The sequence below is a fragment of the Heloderma suspectum genome, chromosome 6, assembly GCF_057233095.1.
Source record: "Heloderma suspectum isolate Gila_16-S chromosome 6, 16-S_ref, whole genome shotgun sequence".
In the NCBI taxonomy this organism is placed as follows: Eukaryota; Metazoa; Chordata; class Lepidosauria; order Squamata; family Helodermatidae; genus Heloderma; species Heloderma suspectum.
The window spans coordinates 57,039,389-57,052,836 of record NC_139463.1 but is presented as its reverse complement, the minus strand read 5'-3'; the positions used below and the strand labels follow the sequence as shown (position 1 = coordinate 57,052,836).

Here is a 13,448-nt window from a genome sequence, read left to right as displayed (position 1 = left end):
TCAAAAGAGTTAAAGCGGGAAGAAGAGGCGCGAGATCAATGAAAGATAATGGAAGACTCAGATATGGGGAGAAGGAGGGGGGAGGGGAGAGGGGAAAGGGAGTGCCTGTAAAGGGAGTCAGTTGTGATCCTGCATTTAAAACGGAAGCAGAAAGCCCAGTTTTAAATGCAGGATTTTAGGCTGGTGTAGAAATGTCCAAGACCTGTCAGTGATCACATGCCTCTTCTTGCTGCTTTAACTCTTTTCACGGAGGGAAATCAAGCGGAACACAACAGGGTAATTTGATAGCTCATTATCTGTGATCTATTTAAAAAAGGAACAAAGGGCATTTAGTGCAGGAGGGTCACAGCCTCATGTAAAGAGCATGCAAAGTTCCGTGAAGGAGCAATCTCAATTGCAGGATAAGCCAGTTGTGAAGAAGCCCTATATCAGACAAATAGATGTAAGTAAGCAGCGAGGTTAAGTACAGGTTTATTACAAAATAGGTATAGGTGGAAGAGTGTGCAGGCAGCCAACATTTCTTATCTCACCCCTTCAGTTAAAAACCTTTCAAGCTGTATGTATAAAACTGTATGTTAGGCACACTGGGGAGGCAGGTTGTAACTGACCTACCAGATGCTCCTGATCAAGCGTAAAGTAGCTATTGAATTTCCTTTCCATGGAAACTTGCCAGAACTCAGACGTTTGGAAACTGATTTAGTTGGGCTGCCTTTTGGGAGCCAGAATTAAAGTTTGAATGGAGATGCAGATTGTAGTACTGTGCACCAAGGCCTCTCAAAATTCTCCACCTTATTTGTCAGCAGAGAAACTGGGGGCCCCATGTCACTGAATTTCTCCAGGGGGAGGAGACATTTCCCAAGAGTTTCTCCGGGGTGGGGTTCCCCATTAGCAGTAGCACTGCTAATCTCTTTTTTCCTGATGTCGCTGCTGCACGTGGTAGCAGCCACAACTATGTTGGCAGCCTGGCTGCTATTTGAAATCCTCCACAGTGCCACAGATCTTGTGTCATTCGGGGGCATTGTGGGGGGGAAAATGGCAGCTGCCACAAAGCATGATGGGGAACATCCAGAGAAAATTCTCCAAAGTGGCCTTCTTTTTCTAGAGGGATGAGAAAAAAGAAAAACCTCAGATTTCTTCTTCAGAAAAATGGCTTCTGAGAAATGTCAGCTCTGGCTTGACTGGGAGAATGCCAACCCACCAGTTGGGAGTCATCGTAGACAAGAACACCTGTCCTCACAAACCGTGTCCTACTGCTCTGTAACACCCGCTGTCACCGCGCCTTGGTTCATGCACTTACAGATAATTTGCACACACACAAATCCCACAGAGTTATGGAAATCTTTGCTTCTGTAGTTCTTGGCTGATGCAGTAAAGAGGAGCTCACTTACCTCAGGCTGGAGGCCGCTCCTTTCTCCATAAAACACTCTTTAAACATCTCATTTATTTACAAAGCTTTAATAGAGCAGAGAGGCATATGGAAAGGCATGGCCCAGTACATGGGGAGAGGAGTGTGATGGGGTGGGGTCAAAGGGCATAGAAAGCGAAAGAGCAGCTTTGACTATACAAATTGATTGGATTTTGATTTACAGGTTTCAGAGAAATGAATGGAACACTGGTGGGGGGTGAGAGAAGTTAGAAGTGGACCAATCAGAGATCTCCCCTCTAGTTTATCAGTCTGAACCCAGCTCCAGTTGCTACCTACTGGGACACTTGCACTTTTCCAAATTTGGCTTCCAGAAATCTAATGGCAACATCTTCAGACCAGGTGTGCTTCCAGAAAAGGTTTCTACTGTGCAATCACTCTGCCTCATTCATGGAATTTTTGGAGGAGGTCCAGATATCCTTGCCTTCCATTTGTGTTTTCCTGCCACTTCCTCCATCTTTTTTCTTGCCACAGAAAGGCTGCTTCCAGATGAGGCTTTTACAGCACCGTCGCTTTGCCCCATTTACGGAAGTTTATAGGGGGTCCAGATGCCATCTCCTACTCGTGACCTTCCCATGTTTTCTTACCACTTCTTCCGTCATTTTCCTTAACACACAAAATCTGCTAAGGAGAAAACGATGGATCAGAAGCATGATGCCTTCTGCAAGCTAGTGCTAGGAACCCTTTGTCTGGAAGCACCCAAAACCCATTAAGGAGGGAAAGATGGAATAGTGGTCTTTTGTCTGTTAGCTCTAGGATCCATCTGTCTGGAAGCACCCAATTACCTGAATCCCTTCAATAAAACCATTTCTACTGGTCTCACAGAACACAGTTACAGAATTTCAGATCTAAGTGGATGAGCAGAGGCATGAAAACCTAAGATTAGCCATGCTGGATCACACCAAATGAACATCAAGGCCAGCACTGCACTTCAGACAGTTACCAGCCTGACCCCCCACCCCCCGCCTCCCCAGGGAACCTCACAAGCAAGGCACAATAGAGATCGCCACACTCTGTCACTTGTCCCCAGCACCTGGACATCCGGGATATCCTGCCTCTGAACTTGGAAGTTTTATTCCTAGCTTCGGTGCCCAACAGCTTTCCATCCACTCTTTCTCTGCATTAAATAATTCACTGAACACAAGCCAAACACTGCCAAATGAAAGACCAAATTGGAACAGAAAAGAGAATAAAAGAGAAAATAGTTGTTAAAGGAAATAATCCAATTTGTCTTGGTGAAAAATGAGAGTTCTCCGTCAACAGGACAGCTCCCAAGTCAACCCTTCACCTCCTGTGCTAGGTGGTGGTGCGAATCGGGGGTGGGGAGGAACGGCTTTCCAGGTTAAGAGCACAGGGGGGTCTCTCTTCCCAGCTGGAGTGACTCAGCTCCATGGCATGATCTACAGGAGAAGGAAAAATATTTAGAAAATTTTTCCTGCAATTTAGCATATCTGCATCAAAATCAAACCAGTTTCAAACCACTTTAAATGTGATAGTTTCCTCCCAGTGAATCCTAGGAACCATAGTTTTATTTATTTATTGTATCTGAAATATTTCTTGGCCACCTTTCAGGGCAGAAGCCCCCCAAGGCGTCTTACAATAAAATACATAAAAACAGTTAAAATATTAAAAGTGATAAAAACATAAAAACAACAATAAAAGCCAATGATAAAAACAACAATTAAAACCAACAATAACGTTTTGTGAAAGTGCTGACATTTCTGTGTAAGAGATGCCTTGCCTTTCATAGCACTGCAGTTCCCAGGGTTCCTTGTTTGGAAACCATGACAGTTACAACAGTTTTGAAACCAGTTTAAACATGTGTTCTACACTTGTGGAAACCAAGGCTTGGAGGGATGCGATGGTTGTCGCCGTGCAAAACTCCCAGGCCCTAGACTACATTCCTTATCTGTCTCCCCCACATTGTGTCACGATAAAGACAGCAGGAGCAAACAAGATATACTGCACCAAGGTGCTTGAGAACCAGGTATTTCTAGATTCAAGCAAATGAGCCAGCTTCTCAGTGGATATAGCGATGGTCAGTATAGAGTGCTGGACTTGAACAAAGATCTGGATTCAAATTATTCTTACTATTCGTTGCATTTATATCTCGCCTTTCCTCAAAGGAGCCCAATGCGGTGCACATAATCGCCACCTCCTCTTCTCTATTTTATCCTCACAACAACCCTATGAGGTAGGTTAGGCTGAGTGACTGGCCCAAAGCCACCCAGTGAGCTTCAGGGCCAAGTGGGGACCAGAAGCTGGGTCTTCTGAGTCCCAGTCCAACACTCTAACCACTACACCACACCGGCTCTGCTACTCAGATATGAAGCTCACTTCGGGCCTATCACTATCTTTCAGCCAACCTACTTCACATAGGATAATCCCATGTACAACAACCTGAGCAGCAGCAAATGCATGCAGTTTCAGAGTTTGAGCGCTCATGTCTATACTGCCCCATAGCCAAAGCTCTCTGGGCAGTTTACAAAGATTAAAAACATTAGAAATACAGTATACAGAGGTTAAAAGCCATTTACATAAAAACACACACAAACAGACAATATACAAAAGGACAACATATATCTAAAACAACTTTCCAACCCTACTATTTATTCTATGATTCTATGAATCAACCATAACCATAAGACAAATCCAGGATCGATTAAAACTCATCATATACTGCCAGATGCCTGGGAGAAGAGAAAGGGCTTAACCTGGCACCGAAAAGATATCACCCTGGATGAGGGTGCAGACCTGGCATGTATTACGGAGACCTGGCTGGCCGAAGCTGCTGCTCCAACCCTTGCAGCCATGTGTCCAGCCGGATTTTCGTATGCACAGCAGCCGAGGGCTGGGGATCGGGGAGGGGGAGTGGCTGTTATCTACCGAGAGTCCTTGGTCTTCACCACACCCCCTCTCTGGGAGACCAAGGTTGCTGCGTGCATGTACTGGAGGTTGGGCCCGAAGGGCAGTCTGGGGATTCTGCTCATGTACTGTCCACCCCACTGCAGGACTGACTCCCTGGCCGAGGTGCTTGAGGTGGTCTCTGAAGTGCGTGTGCAGTCCCCTAACTTATTGGTGTTGGGGGACTTTAACGTACATTCGGAGGCCATCCTCACAGGAGCACCTCGGGACTTCATGGAGACCATGGCCTCTTGGGAGCTGCACCATATTCTAACTGGGTCCACCTATGTAGCCGGTCATGCACTAGACCTTGTGTTTGTTTCTGGAGAAGCGGGGAGTGATCTGGAAGTCGGGGGTATATCCACAACCCCCTTGTCATGGTCAGATCACTATCTGGTGACGTTGGACTTCTCGGTTCCACAACCCCTCCGCAGGGGTGGAGGACCCATTAAAATGGTCCGCCCCAGGCGTCTTATGGATCCGAATGGATTCCTGAACGCGCTTGGGGATTCTCTGGGGCATGCCAACGGCCACTCGGTCGAGACCTTGGTGGGTGGCTGGAATGCCGCAATCACTGGGGCATTAGATCAGGTGGCTCCGAAACGCCCTCTCCCTCTGAACAGGGCTCGGACTGCACCATGGTTCAATCCGCAGTTACGAGCTCTGAAACAGGAGGTGAGACGGCTAGAGCGCCGGTGGCGGAAGTCTCGCTCCAAAGACGATCAGACACAGGCTAGAGCTGTATCTTCAGCCTATCACATGGTGGTGAGGGCAGCAAAAAAGGAATATTATGCTGCCTCTATCACGTCTGCAGAGTGCTGTCCCAGGAGGCTGTTCCAAGTGGTCTGGAGCCTGGTCGGTCCTGTGGCTCCTGAACCACTGGAGCATTCTAAGGTCTCCTGTGAGGCCTTGGCAAGGCACTTTGCAGATAAAATTGATCAGATTAGGGGTGTTACTCTGCACGCTGTGGATACAGTTAGTGAGCAAGAGGTGGCCTGTGGCAAACCGGTTTTGTGGGATCGGTTCCAGCTTCTTCCTCCTAATGAAGTGGACAAGGTGCTTTCATCTGTAAGGCCGACCACCTGCTTACTTGATCCTTGCCCATCTTGGCTCATTATGGGCTGCAGAGAGAGACTGGGTGAGGGGATCAGGGCGGTGGTGAACGCCTCCCTTGAAGAGGGAGTGATGCCATCAGCCCTCAAGGAGGCAGTGATAAGACCGGTCTTAAAGAAGCCCTCCTTGGATCCTCAAGTTTTGAACAACTTTTGCCCAGTCTCAAATCTGCCATTTTTGGGCAAGGTGATTGAGCGGGTGGTGGTGATGCAGTCGAAGGCACACTTGGAAGAAACCGATTATCTAGACCCATTTCAGTTGGGCTTCAGGCTTGGGCATGGGACAGAAACAGCCTTGGTGGATGATATGAGGAGGGCTCTGGATAGGGGTAAATGCTCCTTCCTTGTTCTCCTCGACCTCTCAGCGGCTTTTGATACCCTTGGCCACGGTATCCTCCTGGACCGCCTGGAGGGGCTGGGCATTGGAGACACTGTATTGCGGTGGTTCCAGTCCTTCTTCTCCGGCAGGTACCAGAGGGTAGCACTGGGAGAGGAGGTTTCAAACCCGTGGCCACTCACTTGCGGGGTGCCACAGGGTTCCATCCTCTCCCCAATGCTATTTGACATCTATGTGAAGCCGCTGGGGGCTATCATCAGGAGGTTTGGGGTGCGGTGTCATCAGTATGCGGATGACATGCAGCTCTACCTCTCGTTCAAATCTTCACCAAGGTTGGCCGTAGAATCCCTGTCCAAATGTCTGGAGACGGTGAGTGGCTGGATGGGGAGGAATAAGCTGAAGCTGAACCCTGACAAGACCGAGGTACTTTTGGTGGGAGACAAGAGGAGGCTGGCGGATGTTGACCTGGTGTTGAATGGGGTATGGCTACCCTTGAAAGACCAGGTCCGCAGCCTGGGGGCCATTTTGGACTCCCAGCTGTCCATGGAGGCTCAGGTGTCAGCTGTGAGCCGGACAGCGCTGTATCAACTCCATCTGATACGGCGGCGGCGCCCCTTCCTTCCCGACCATCTGCTCCCATCGGTAGTACATGCCCTGGTCTCCTCTCGTTTAGACTACTGTAATGCGCTCTACGTGGGGTTACCCTTGAAGACGGTTCGGAAGCTGCAGCTGGTACAGAACGCAGCGGCTCGCCTGATTAAAGGCAGCCGCCAGCAAGATCACATCACTCCAGTGCTGAAGGAGTTGCACTGGTTACCAGTTGTTTTCCGGGCCAAATTCAAGGTGTTGGTTTTGACCTTTAAAACCCTATATGGTTCTGTCCCAGCCTATCTTAAGGAGCGCCTCCAGCAACACCAGATAGGCCGCTTAACAAGATCAGCCTCGGATGGCCTTCTCTCTGTCCCATCAGCCAGGACAGCTAGACTGGTGGGGATGAGGGAGAGGGCCTTTTCTGTGGTGGCCCCCACTCTGTGGAACTCCCTCCCTAGGGAACTCCGCCATGCCCCCTCTTTAAATGAGCTTCCATCGTGCATTAAAAATGTGGTTGTTCAGGCAGGCATTTGGGGTGGGTTAGGGTATTTTAGAAAATGTTTTTACTGTAGAATTTTATTGTTTTAAATTGTTTTATTGTATGCTGTACATCGCCCAGAGTGGCTGGGTGACCAGCCAGATGGGCGATTAATAAATTTAATAATAAATAAATGTTGGTGCCAGGCAGGCCTCGTCGGGGAGATCATTCCCATACTTGGGGAGCCACCACTGAGAAGACCCTCTCCCTTGTTGCTGTCTTCCAAGCTTCCCTCGGAGTAGGCAGCTTAAGGAGGACCTTAGACGCTGAGCGTAGTGTACGGATAGGTTCGTGTTGGGAGAGGTGCTCCATCAGGTACTGTGACCCAAAGCTGTGTAGGGCTTTATAGGTTAAAACCAGCACCTTGAATCAGGCTCAGAAACATACAGGCAGCTAATGCAAGCGGGCCAGTGCATTCATCTCTTGCACCGTAAGGGGACCCGAGCTTTTGCGCTTTTAATAGTTCTGCAGAAGAGCACTCTTGCCCCTGTGGCCAATGCAGTCCATGGGCTACAAAGCTGGACTTGGTTGTGGGCCTCCCTGGCTTCAAGACCCACTTCTACCACAGATATAGTGCCTTAGGCAAGCCACTCTCTCAGGTTTCACTGGGTCATTGATACAAACCATGAATAATGGGAACCCACTACAGGGTTGTTGTGAGGCAAACAGACAATATAGATGATGCAGCCCTTTGCAAAACTGGAAATACAAGAAATTATTAATAGCCCATGACTAGGCCTAGCAATGTGTTGCCTAGCTACCACAACAGACAGAGACAGAGCTTCATCCAGCTACATCACCTGTTAGTGGTGGATCCTCCTGTCCCAGTTCCACCGCTGCCTCCTGGTTCTGCTGGTCTTGGGCTTCTCCTCCTTCAGCACCTTCTGGTTTTTCTGATTCAGTGGGGACCTCCTCTACAGATCCAGCGAAGGATACTTTCTGTCCACCTGATGGGACCAAACTTCACAGTGACAAACAAGAAGGGAAAACATCTCCTGGCTACAAGAATCCTTCAAAGAGCTCAGGCTACAGGCAGCACAGATCAAACAAAGGCATTCATACTTCACTGTGAGCCAATTCTAAGATCAAAATAACTCTGAGAAAAATTAAGGTGCTTAAACATGCACTCATGCACCAAAAAGCATGGAAATGGTGAATTAAGGCACTAGCCTTAACTTTCTCACCATACGTGCAGTAAACACATTTATGCATATAACTTAACTTACACGTTCCACCCTTTTTGGTGCAGGAATGAATCTGTAAATGCCTTACCAACTCTTAAATCTTAGAATTTCTTTGTTTTTGCTTGTTTTAAAGAATATTCACTGAATCCTATAAGTTCGCTCTGGCGGGGATGTGAAGGGTGGCAAAGTTTAACTTCAATGCAGCCATGTAATATGTAGCATTTATACTGTACTTTAGTTTGTTTAATCACTTCACACTGTTATCTCAGGAATCATTACATCAACCCTCTAAGGAAGGCCATTTTTTATTATTATCTCCATATTATCCCTGTTTTTATTATTATCTCCAGAGTTTGTCCAATGGTTTAAGAACTATATTGGGCCTAAAATATGGCCCATTGTTGTCACTATATTGCCTGAAAAGGGGGGAAATAGAATGGGTTACAACAACTCTGTAATGTGGTCCACTGTTGTTATCACAGACTGCAAACATAGGCAAAGATCTCACAAAAGATCCAGACCTGGTCTGCACATTGTTAACAAGCTGTGGGTTGCTGAAAGTGCAATGGGAACAACCATGTGTGCTGGTCCCCTCGTGCCCACCTGCTTCCGATGTGTTAAATAACCTGGGATGTGCTGTCCCTGGGTTGTTTACACGTTGCTGAGGAACAAAGAACCCACGAGTTCAAATCAGATTGTTGGTGACGTGTGAACCAGGTCACAGAGTAAATCACAAGAAGTGAGAGAAACCAGAGACTGCAAATTAAGTTGAGTCATGGTAGCTCCCCTTTCCCACATGCACACACACAGTCACACATACTGGAGCACTTCACCCAAACACATCCAAACTCATGTTCCACACACAAAAACAGTTACAGCAGCTCTGCTTCTCCCACCTGTGGTCTTCTACAGCCGCAGCCTGTTTGGCAATGGTCATTTTTCTTTTGGAAAGCAGGCTCCATCTGGGAAGCCTCTGTCTGATGATAAGCATGTACTGAATAACTTCCCCTTGGTTAAACAACTGATTAAAATGGGGATTTTGAAACCTCGTAATTTTAGATTTACATAACAGATTTTCACCAGCAAAAGTGAGGCTCCCTGCAATACCCTTGCATTTTTTATATAATGGAAACTGCCTAAAGGAGAAATTTAAGGTATGTTTTGGGTGTGTACAAAAACGGTAGAAAACATGGGATGCCTAAACCTGAAAGCAAAAAACTGGAACTGCTCTAATACAGACATCTTCACCAGAATTTTCTGAAATTTGACTATATTTTACCCCCTGACCCCACCCCCAAGCCTACCCAGGAATATTCTCCATGCCAAATTTCATGCTGATAGGAGAAATCCTCTTGCCTTTATAATGGATATAATTTTCAGGCTTTATAATTATAGAATTGAAAATGTCAGCTGCCTTAGCTGTATAGCTTATATAGTTAAAACTGTGACTATATAGTACATTCTTTGGCCTAGTTTCATACTGTCTTGTTGGATCATTTCTCCCCACCCCCATGCAACTTTCTTTGACCGTGGCAGCGACCCCACCAGGGATGACATTTTATATTCTCCAACGATTCCTCTGTATCAAAGATATTCTGTTTTCTGGTATCTATCCCTGGTAAAACACTGTCCCTATTTCGCCTTTGTTGGATGCTTCCTTAAGGTTTTGTTAGGACCTAACTACACGTGACATTACGTGTGTTGCCTGCAGCACTGTGGGAGGTTGATTTATTTAACAGTAAGTGTGGACAGGGTGATTTCGTTTTGAATCAGGATTGCAGTGCAGGAAGGGGAGGTTTAACCCTTCCCTCCCTGCTGGGCTTCCGGCCTTGGCCCACTGCCCTGGTCGAGAACTACTGACTGCTGCCCCATGTGGTGGGCTTTGCTATTACAGCTGATCGGTGAAGTGCCTTCTGGACCAGGCATCCCCAATGCAGTGCCCCAGGGAACTCCAGTGGCGCCCATGAAGCTCTCCCCTCCCTGCACCCTTCAAAAAAAAGGCTTTAAAATAAAAACCTTAGAAAATGTTAGGGTAGTCTGTCTGTTTCTTTCTTTCTTTCTTTCTTTCTTTCTTTCTTTCTTTCCTTCCTTCCTTCCTTCTTTCTCCTTCCTTCCTTCCTTCCCCTTTCTAGCCTCTAGCCTTGCTCTTTCTCTCCCCTGTACCCATTTGCCTTGCTGTTTCCCTCTCCCTCCCTGCCTCTAGCTTTGCTTTCCCCCTTCCGCCTCTTAGGTCAGTTTCTCCTAGCCTCTAGCCTTGCTCTTTCTTGACCACTTTGCCTTGTGGTTTCCTCCTCCCTCCTAGCCTCTAGCCTTGCTCCTTCTCTCCCCTCTACCCATTTGCCTTGCTGTTTCTCCCTCCCTCCCAGCCTCTAGCCTCACTTTCCCCCCTCCACCTCTTAGCTCACTGTTTCTTCCCCTCCTAGCCTCTAGCCTTGCTCTTTCTCGACCCCTTTGCCTTGCTGTTTACCCCTCCTCCCAGCATCTAGCCTCACTATTTCTCTCCCCCGCATCTCTTTAGCTCACTTTTCTCTAGCCACGTCTAGGAGGATGTGGCTACTTACATAATTGCCCCTACAGCAGCCATTATGTGAGTAGCCACATCCTCTGTGGGAGCCATTTTGTGGTGGTACCCACAGCAATTCCTCAAATTCCCAAATGTGCCCACAGGTCCAAAAAGGTTGGGGACCCCTATTCTAGACTTTTTCCACCCAGTCTGGCCATGGGATCCTCCAGGGTAGGAAGAGGGCTTCCCGTCTGTGTGGAACTTTGGTTGAACAACAAGGTCTGCTTGAGCGTAGCTTGTGTTGCTGGCCTTGTTATTTGTGTTTCTGGCCTTGTTCCTGGTTTGCCTCTGATCCTGAGTACTCTTTAGCCCTGGCTCCTGCCTCGTTCCAGGCTGCTGCACATGGCCCAGTCCCGCCCCTCCCGTACACTTTGGTGCCAAGGGGAGCCTTTTTCTGTCCATAATTGCCGTATGTGGGAGGTACAGGAGATTTTTGGCAGGATCACATTGGGGGAAGGAAGGGTTAAACCTCCTCTCCCTGCATACTGTGGTCTCAATTCAATATGGATGCCTCCCCGTCCTTTACTGTTCATTGAAAAAACCCACACAACGCATACAGCTATCCAGGCAATGCATTTAACATCATGCGTAGTTATGCCCACAGTGTGAGCCTTGTGGCACAAAGACGCTTGTTTTTCTAGTATATTTTAAACAAAAATAATCATTACCCACTTTGCATTTAAATCAGTGGGGGACAGGACTATATACAGCTTAAAGCAGGAGCCCTCAAAAATGCGTAATAGTGGAGGGAGTGGGGCTTGTGAATCGATCCATGGTATGAGAATGTAGTATTTCAAACATGCCCCTCTATAGCATTACAAGCATGGCTCTACATACTCGGGGGACTGCTTAGGTACACAGAAGTACGTATGTTTGTAAATGGAAAGGAAAATAAAAATGGTTAAAACCAATAAAAGGCCACATCTGCTTTCCAGGGCTTATGTACTTGCTGGAGCTTTGCAATGCTGAGGGCATAAAAACAAGAAAACTCTAGAGCAACTTATCTCATTGTCTGGAGAGGGAACATCCAGGTTGATAGTGAACGGCAAAGCCAGGAACTCCTTTTGTTGGGACACACATGCACTGCTGCCCAGTCACAGCTATACTAAAATCTTGGATTTCTCCATGAGAAGCCAGAAGTGGATCAATGGCTGCTAGTCCTGATGGCCATGTGCTCCCTCCAGCACCAGAGGCAGTGAGCCTATGTACACCAGTTGCTGGGAAACATGGGTGGGAGGGTGCTGCCACGCTCATGCCCTGCTTGTGGGTTCCCAGTCGACAGCTGGTTGGCTGCTGTGTGAACAGAATGCTGGACTAGGTGGACTAGGTCTGATCCGGAGGGCTCTTCTTATGTTCTTATGATTTTCTATGGGCAGCTCCCACATCTGCCCTGGGGAGGGGAGACAAGGGTCTAAAGGAAGTCAGGTAGGCTGTGTGATTCTAGAAATCAATTCTATGGTTATGGTAAGTTGAGAGTCAAGAAATACTAAAGGTGTCAACCGAAAAGAGAAAGTGGAGGGACAGAGCCTGTTTGAGCTCCTAATAGCGTAGGGTCAAGAGAGCATTAAGTCAGGGGAACATGCACCTTAGGGTCTCCCCTGCTATACCATAGGGGTGCAGAACTTCTTTCATCCCAAGAGCCGAATTTCATTTTGGAGAAGCTCTGCGGAGCTGCATCCCAGCGTGGGCTGAAGGCAAAAAGGGACAGTGCCAACATACCAAAAAATACCAGTGTATTTCAGCTTAAACCTCTTCCTGCCAGTAACTAAGCTGTAGGGGAGGGATTTCGACCTTTTAGAAAGGAAAAACCCCACACAAAAGCCACGAGTGGTGGATGGGGGAAAGGGGGTAGGGCCAGGGGGAGGGAGTGGGGCCCTCTGGGGACCCCCTGTAGGGCTGGATTTGGCCCCCGGGCCTTTGGTTCTGCACCCCTGGTATACAGCAATGTAAAATCATCATCATCATCATCATCACTGTCACGTTTAAGGCTGCCAGCCAGTCCTGATTCTGAGCCTTTAGCATCTAGCACAGCAGAGGAAGGATTATGGGAAAGAAAGGAGGTGACTCCTGCAAGCCCCCCAAAGCGGCAGATGATGCTGTTCAAAGAGGCTGTTTATGGGTCAGGGATACATGCCACGTTTTGTTGTGGGTCCCCTCTCGTCCTCACAGAACATCCACCGCGCTGACTACAATTCTGTGTCCATGGCAACAACGGCTGGAGACAGACAAGGGTTTTTACAGAGGCTTGGAGGTGACATGAGAGATGGACAGATGCCTGCGGTGCGTATGCTCCTCTCAGCATCTCTGATTCTGTTCACAGCTTTTGCAAGTTTTTGGAGTGCTTCAGAAAATGCGCAACCTCTTTGACCAGCGACAGCAGCAGGACAAACCAAACGAGCGCGTCCTCCGCAGGCAATAATGTTGCTGTTGTGCCACCTTCAACTCTCTTAAAAACAACTGTCTGCCTCTGCCAATGTTGGTAGCCTTTATCCCATGCCCACGTAATAAACCCTTCTTAAGCCCTATACTGTAGCACCCAAATTTACCTTTCCGTTTCTGTGATTTGGAGAGAGCCGGATAGGCAGGATGATCAGGTTCTTTGGGCTTATTCTCCAAGACTTCTCGGGAAGTCATTACAAAGATTGGAGGGGTGGGAGGGAGGGGGAGAGAGAGAGAGAGAGAGAAGAAGAAGAAGAAGAAATGGAAGGCATGTGTTTTTTTCCCCTCAAGCTCTCCCTCCCACCCCCAAAAGGTATAGGAACAGCAAGTTTCCTAAGAAGCAGAAACTTTGAGCCA

At 47.8% G+C, this 13,448-nt stretch overlaps 1 protein-coding gene across 2 annotated transcripts in view; it reads right to left on the bottom strand.

Moving 5' to 3' along the window:
- Nucleotides 1–283: 283 nt before the first annotated feature.
- Nucleotides 284–13,448, bottom strand: part of PPP1R1B (protein phosphatase 1 regulatory inhibitor subunit 1B) — a 69,042-nt gene continuing 55,877 nt past the window's right edge. The window contains exons 7-9 of one of the 2 annotated variants that reach the window (XM_084804495.1): nucleotides 13,199–13,270; nucleotides 7,706–7,852; nucleotides 449–2,823 (exon numbers count right to left, since the gene is read on the bottom strand). In XM_084804495.1, coding sequence (XP_084660621.1) covers nucleotides 2,720–2,823; nucleotides 7,706–7,852; nucleotides 13,199–13,270 — 323 coding nt within the window. In that variant the 3' untranslated portion in view covers nucleotides 449–2,719. Of the gene's footprint in view, nucleotides 2,824–7,705; nucleotides 7,853–13,198; nucleotides 13,271–13,448 lie in introns of both variants that reach the window. The other variant, XM_084804496.1, reaches the window with a different exon arrangement.